General features: G+C 39.7%; 1 protein-coding gene across 3 annotated transcripts; it reads right to left on the reverse strand.

Annotated features, from left to right (window-relative positions):
• Positions 1 to 746: 746 nt before the first annotated feature.
• Positions 747 to 3,227, reverse strand: LOC147423690 (uncharacterized). 3 transcript variants are annotated; one of them, XR_015186626.1, is made up of 3 exons: positions 2,821 to 2,958; positions 2,654 to 2,706; positions 747 to 2,569 (listed from the first exon to the last, which is right to left on the reverse strand). XR_015186626.1 is itself a non-coding variant. In XM_086501813.1 (2 exons), exons 1-2 carry the CDS (start codon positions 3,080 to 3,082, stop codon positions 2,505 to 2,507), a joined length of 327 nt encoding a protein of 108 aa, XP_086357939.1. In that variant the 5' UTR covers positions 3,083 to 3,227; the 3' UTR covers positions 747 to 2,504. The 3 variants fall into 3 exon arrangements, 1 of the variants encoding a protein (XP_086357939.1); XR_015186625.1 differs by having other exon boundaries at positions 2,654 to 2,959; XM_086501813.1 differs by lacking the exon at positions 2,654 to 2,706 and having other exon boundaries at positions 2,821 to 3,227.
• Between the last annotated feature and the right edge of the window lie 4,006 nt (positions 3,228 to 7,233).

The raw sequence follows: 7,233 nt of genomic DNA on the forward strand, positions 1-7,233 counted from the left end.
CCAAACCCTTCAAAAACTTTGAGGCTTCAACTGATGTAAAGAGGTATTTCACACAAGGCAAAAGGAGATTTCACAAAATCTTTTTGCAAAAGGACCAATTTTTAGATATATGTGATATATGTGTATGAAGGCACAACGCGCGCGCGCACACACACACACACACACACACACACACACACACACACACACACACAAAAATTATATGCACCACTATTGCAATGCATGTCTATACATTTATCGATTAGGATACAATCATGCCAATATGTATAAGAGGACTACCATTTTAATTGGTATTACCTTCCTCAAGAGGCAAATGGAAGCAAACTCACATAAGAGCACACTCCATGATATGTATAGATACTTTCACCTAAGGGCAAGCACACACATGAGCACACAACATATCGAAACAAAGACACCAATGAAGATCAAGACATAATAAAGATACGTGACAAAGATCAACATGACAACATGACGACAATATATGAAGCCAACAAAATGAAGATGAAGAAGACGACGACAACAACAATGAATGAAGACGACGACAAAATGAAGACAATTTTGAAAAAGACACACATAACAACCTCTTCACACATGACTGAATAAATGAATAATTTTGTACTACCTAGGACTACTAGTGAACCTCCTAAGTCTGACTTATGAAACATAGCAATGAATCTGATAGAGAACCACTATGATGTATCATGGAACATTGAACCATGGTGATGAGTCAAATTGAATTTCCATGATGGATCAAGTAAATGAATCATGTTAGCTTAGGAGTATGCCATGACATGAATACACAAACCAAAACACATGAAAAAACCTCAAGTTTGGCTTTAGGGTGCGTTTGCTAGGGTAAGCCCAACTCGCGGCTCCATATGGGTAGCCACCTAGGAAAGGATAGATGACGACATGGTCCAATAGCAAGAGGATGCAACCTCTCGCCAATGATGTAAAGCAATAAGCCTATTTAAGAAGCTATTCTCTAATCAATTAATTGCACTTTGAGCTATTATCATTGTGTCTATACTCTCTCTCTCTCTCTATGCTCTTGACCTTGGCATAACTCTAACCCTAACCTCCATCTTTCTAACCCTAACCCTAATACCATGGTTAAGGTAAGGCTCTATCCTCCATAGCCTATTGCCAGACCATTTGATTAGCAAACACGCTTCCCAACAAAGGAGAGTCTGATGGTAGACATCCACATCTCCCCTAACTCTTTCCGATCATCATTCTCCATGCCTTCGAGCATTACACCCTTGACTTTGATAGGCCACATCTGCTTCTTCTACATTGAGACAGCCCAAATTTGGTCTTTTTGATTCAAAGTTAGTACCACTCAACTTGTTTATGTCAAAACTCTATCCTCTTTGGTGCCCATGACAACAAGAATGCAATTAAGAGGCTATAGCCAACTAAAACACCGACAAAAGCTCATGCTCAATCAATGAGCACATACACAACACATAGTGAACAACTCACAATCTGGTCAATGAATGTAGGAAACTACGTTAAGTACTAATGCATTAACCCGTGACAATTGTAAATGTCTAGACAAACTGTCACTATTGTGTCACTATTGCATCACAATGGGCTAATGTAGAGGCAATACAAATTCCAAACTCCATGTCTGCCATAACCACATTAGAAAAAATATCATGCTGACCAAGCATACATAAAGTGTGTCAGCATGAGGACCCAAGACCTACATACAACGACACAATAGCTCAACAATAACCGCTCTCTAGTATCCATGCATATATTTCCTATTTCATTACAAAAACGAAGAGAAAAGCTAGTCTACATATGCAAAACAATACCAAAAGGCCCCTAAAAGATCATACAACGTAAAAAGAACCTGTGATCAATCTACCAATACTATACTAAATTACATGTCATAAACGCGAAACCTGTAGCCAGAATGGTGTTCACCAAAAGTGAATGCAAAATATTAGTTGCCGCACTCAAACTCAACCAATATATGGCTACCCCACAGTCACGTACACATGCTCTTGCTACCTGAGGAACCTTGTATGTCACTTAACAATCCTATATAAAATTGTGTCCTACAAGTACCTATACCTACACTTGTACATATACGTGGAATTGGAGAGAAACAATGTGGACATCTGTTAGGAATGCTCCCAAAATGACAATTGTGTTGTGGCAGCAACTGAGACCAAAATCAACAACGAAAGTGTGCAAAGACTGATAAGAACACACCAATACAGAATCACAACCCGAGCTCTGATACCAGTTTAAAGGAGGAAATGGAAGCAATGGCAAGCATGTAGGTACACACAGAGAGCACGAGAAGAGAGAAGACGCAAAGTACAGGTGAAGCGGCACTCACTCAAGTAATGTACTAGTGTGTGAGTACAGTCATTCATATGGATAAAAGAATGGCTATACACATGGGTGGCCGGACATACTGGACTTTAACCCAACACATAATAAGAATAAGAAAGTAACCTAAACCTTATCAATAAATACCAGAAGCATCAGAGTGTCATGACTTCGCCCAAAAGCATCGCCAATAGATAAGATGTGTCAGATGTAACAGTACCTAAATGAACCAAAAACTTAGGACTAAGGCCCAATCAGCAAAAAGCAAATCAAAGCTCATAGTTAGTTATCTATTAGAGCTTACAAGTGTCTAGAAGCAACCATAAACCATACCCTTATCTCGGCTCAACAAAAGCACTGCACTTCCAAATCGTGGAAACTTAAGAGAAAGGAAGAGAATGCACACCTATTTAATCGTGAGAGAAATTCTCAACGAGGGCAGTAAAGCATTAAAGGACATGCACATCTAACCTTCAAGAAGAGAGACCATCGACGGGTGATGCAAGTAGCCCACCATAGGAGGGGAATGAGCATTAATCCTACGATGTACCCGTAGTGCAGAAGAACAAGGAGGTTGCAGTCCATCACAAGGAGGGAGGGACGCTTTAACACATGTAGCAGAGTCAGGAGGTTGCAGTCCATCACAAGGAGGGAGGGACGCTTTAACACATGTAGCAGAGTCAGAATGAAAGCCCGATTCTCGCCAGGAGGGAAGCAAAATGGAGCCTCCCATAAATTTAGTAAAAGTTTCATTAAAGAGATTATCCCATTGGGCATGCAACCCTTAGGTATTAAAGTACAAAGCACCCTAGACGTGGGTTTAGAGAGAAGACCAGCTCTAAGGGGAGAGGGCACATCAAGTAAACAGAGTGGCGACACCCAACATCCTCAGCAAATCCATTGCAACCAAAGTCATTCTATTCACAAAGGAGTGCCTCATGCTAGGTCATATTAGAAATAGAAGTACCTTAAAGCAGGCAAAGGCAAAGGAAGCAAACCTTTTTAATTGAAGGTGCAGTCAGAATTTAAGGGTAGTAGAGCCTTAGCAAGCGGGCCTTTCTAGTAGTAGAGCCCTAGGATGAGGACACTTTAGGAATCCCACCATGCAAGGTCATCCTGCAAAGGGCGATAAAAAAAAGTAAAGGCTAAATTTGATAGAAATCCCACGTTTGTAAGGTTTCCTCACGACAGAAAGCACAGACAAGCCTTCTTCTCACGCATTATGGGCAACCATGTGCAAGCAAGCCTTAAGTTACGCCAGGTGAAGTGTTTGGCTTTAGCAGAGCCCTAGGATGAGGGCACTTTAGGAATCCCACCATGCAAGGCTATCCTGCAAGGGGCAATAAAAAAGTGTAGGCTAAATTTGATAGAAATCCCACATCTGTAAGGGTTCCTCACGCGAGAAAGCACAAATAAACCTTCTTCTCAAGCATTATGGGCAACCATGTGCAGGTACGCCTTAAGTCATGTCGGTAAAGTGTTTTGCTTTAGCCAACAAGTGAGTCATAGTTTAACAAAGGTAAACCAATATGAGGGGTGTGTGCATGCGTGCGTGTGTGTGTGTGTGTGTGTGTGTGTGGTTGTTTTATTTTAGATAATAAGACATAATTGAACTTTTACATTCAAAAGACAACTTGCTTCAGAAAAACGAAAAGATAAGTACAAAAACAACTCAGTATTAGAATTATTTTTGTACAATGTTTGTAAGAATGAGGTCCCATTTCAGTATACAAATAGTAGATGAACTTCCTGAATAATAAGTGAGTGTGCAATCCAGTGTAGGTCAGCTTGCCAAAGTCAAAAAACCTTCCAAGATAAGATAGAGTCCTTACCTGCATCCATCTAAACAAGACAACAAATATGTTAGCCTTGGATGTGTTTTACAGGTATCAATGGACTATACCAGTTGTTATCCATGTCCATCTTACAAACTTTTTCTCTTCCACAAGCTAAGTTCATGATAAAAAAACAGTTACTAATTTAGAAGAATTATACATCATTCTGATTAGAAGGCCATGACCCCTTCTTATCCAAGTGTCAGAATCCCTCCACTTTTATCATAGTTACTTTTCCTAGATTAATGTAAGCACTATATGTGAAGTTTTTATACAATAGGTTTTCTTTAGCAAAGAATTCTTTTAATAGTTCCAGTCCAGCCATCGGCTGGTTCAATGTTAGTTTTTAGTAGGGTAAAATTTAGGCAAACCATGTTATCCGAACTAATCAATTAGTAAGTCATCCACTTTGATACATTAAGTTATGGCCAACCCAGGTGGCAAGATTCTTTTGCTAAATTGAGTTAAGAGCATGTGTCTACAAAAGTTTATGCTAAACAGTAACCAATTCTTGGAAAGAAAAAGGAGACCCTTGTTTTTCTTTTATCATGATGGTTCTAGCTATTTAACCAGTTACCCAAAATAAGTAGGGTAAAAAAGAACCATCTAACACCGGTATGCAGTAAGGTGAAGTTCTTCCTTTTTTTTATTAATTACAAAACAAGATGCCAATGCAAATATTGAAAAAGCAATATATCAAACAGAGTGAGGGAACTGTTACAAAAGTCGTATCAGAATGCATTCCTTGCAGCTTTCCTTACCATAGTGATGCCAGTCCATATTGTAAACTAATACAACCCCTTTCTGTTCGAAAAAAACCAGTCCTAAACAGCAGCCATCAGTAACCATAATAAGCCGTTAACGGGAACACCAATTGCTAGTGGGAAGGCTAAAAAACTTAAAGTATAGCCTTTTACCCAGATAATGAAGGTTCGTTCAGAAACAGCAGTAACGCACAACCTGGCATAATGAATATGAACACACAATCGGTGTGCAGAGGGTGGAATACACACCCCCCTCTTTTCCAAGTTCACCATCAAAACCCAACTATGGTTCAATCAGTCAAAAAGCAACATCCCATGTAATCAAGGCACCATTTAGCCGGCCAGTCCTGCAAACATATTAGTGTGCAAAAAAGCATGTATGTACCCGTTACTAGGGCAAAAGGCCATCGCCAAACAAGTGGTCCAGCCACCGAAATAGTAGTTAATAGGACGGTTTGTACCATGATAACGAACCAAAGTTTTTAACAGTAACAATAGATAGTCAGGTGAATCAAAAAGAACCACTAATATGTCATCTTTAACAGAAAACCGCAACACAGATCAGAACCAAAGATTTTGGGATTAAATTCCTACGAAAAAAACATTGTATCCTACTATACCGAGAAAAAAATTCCCCATAGTGTACCATGCTCGTAGCCTAAACATATTGCAAAAAAAGCAGGTGTAGAAAAATGTCGATCTATGTTACTTGAGTCGAGAGCTCCATGCTTTGATGCAGTAGCAATATAGTCACGCAATTTCCTTTTTTTTTAAAACAGAGCACAACCAAAGCTAAGTGAGGGGTAGAGATGCACCCTCACCTTTTAAATAGAGGAAGGAGGGCGATTGCCATATCGTGCGCATATTTCATGAGTGGAACGGATCCCAACAGAGATGGCGAGGCCACCTACAAGATGTAATGAAGAGGCCACCTACATGTATTCACGGTCAGGTAAGCCCGAGGAAAAGATACGATGCAACACTCAAGTCCTTTACAAGGGCCATGCCATATGGTGGAGGTATTAGGCAGGAAAAATCTAGTAGAATCCCAAGAGAGTAAACTCGAGTTTGTTTAATAGGTCGGTGTTTAAAGTGTGTGTGTGTGTGTGTGTGTGTGTGTGTGTGTGATAATCATCCTGGGCAAAAAACAACCCAACCCCACTGGGTCCATTAAGATGGGTCACGTCCCATGGTGTGGACTTTTTTGCGGTGAGGTAAAAAAATAAGCTAGAAGTACCACTGTGTGTGTGTGTGTGTGTGTGTGTGTGTGTGTGTGTGTGTGTGTGTGTGTGTGCGGTCCCAGGGACCAAACACAATGAGTCGCTAGTAGGCCCATTGTGAATGGGCCTACTACCTTATAATATAAATGAGATTATCTTTTTTAAAATGTAACCCAGGCAAATCATGTTGAGTGAGAGTTTGAAAGATTCAGCAGACTATTTGTTTCCTATCAAAGCCATTGTGGCAATATTTTGTAATTAGCAGTTTTATATCTGCTCAGACCAGGTTAGAGGAAGAGGAGTAGATGATTAAACATAGTAGGCTGATACAAGTACTGATAGCCGCTTTGTGAGACCTGTTACTTTTCCTCTTGATGAATTCCAAAGGTGGTAGTTTCAGAAGATTTCTTTTCCACATATATCTAAGGTCTATCCTCCAACAAAAGGAATATGAAGAGAGATAGACAGGTTAAGGAACTATACAGAGGGAAAAAAGCCCCCATTGGGTGATATGAAATTGTGTAAAGAAGTAGGGTCAATCTTTAGGCAGTGAAGGTAAATCGGGCCAATTTCATTGATTAATGATTTACTTATTGTTGATGCTTAGCAAGTCATCCATGTATCTGTAAGTATGTGTAAACAGTGAGTTTATCCTTTCTATACTCCATGATTTGAAGAAACCATTTGTATTCGAAGAAAGTTAGGTAAATATTACACATGAGTGAAGAGCAAGAGAATCCCATGAGGATGCTTATGCATTGATTAAAGTAGAGACCGCGAGAAACTATAGTACAGTTATTAAGCAGCCATGAGATGTAGAGACAAAGCTTCTCTTCGTTGAAGTGTAAGGAGTGTACGGAGTGAGTCTTTTTAATCCCCCTAGGTTTTTTGGAAAGAGAAATGTAAAAAAGTTTCTTCTTTCTAGCATTGGAGAAAGTCATTTTAATCACCTTGGCAAGAACAGTCTTAAGGCCAAGATCCCCATCAAGGGAAATGTTTTCATAGCATTGAGTAATATCTACAATGAAAATGTGGAAGATTTGTTGCGGTAGGTTAAGTGAGACT

The sequence above is a fragment of the Adiantum capillus-veneris genome, chromosome 26 (assembly GCF_014529385.1).
Source record: "Adiantum capillus-veneris isolate H3 chromosome 26, ASM1452938v2, whole genome shotgun sequence".
Taxonomy (NCBI): domain Eukaryota; kingdom Viridiplantae; phylum Streptophyta; class Polypodiopsida; order Polypodiales; family Pteridaceae; genus Adiantum; species Adiantum capillus-veneris.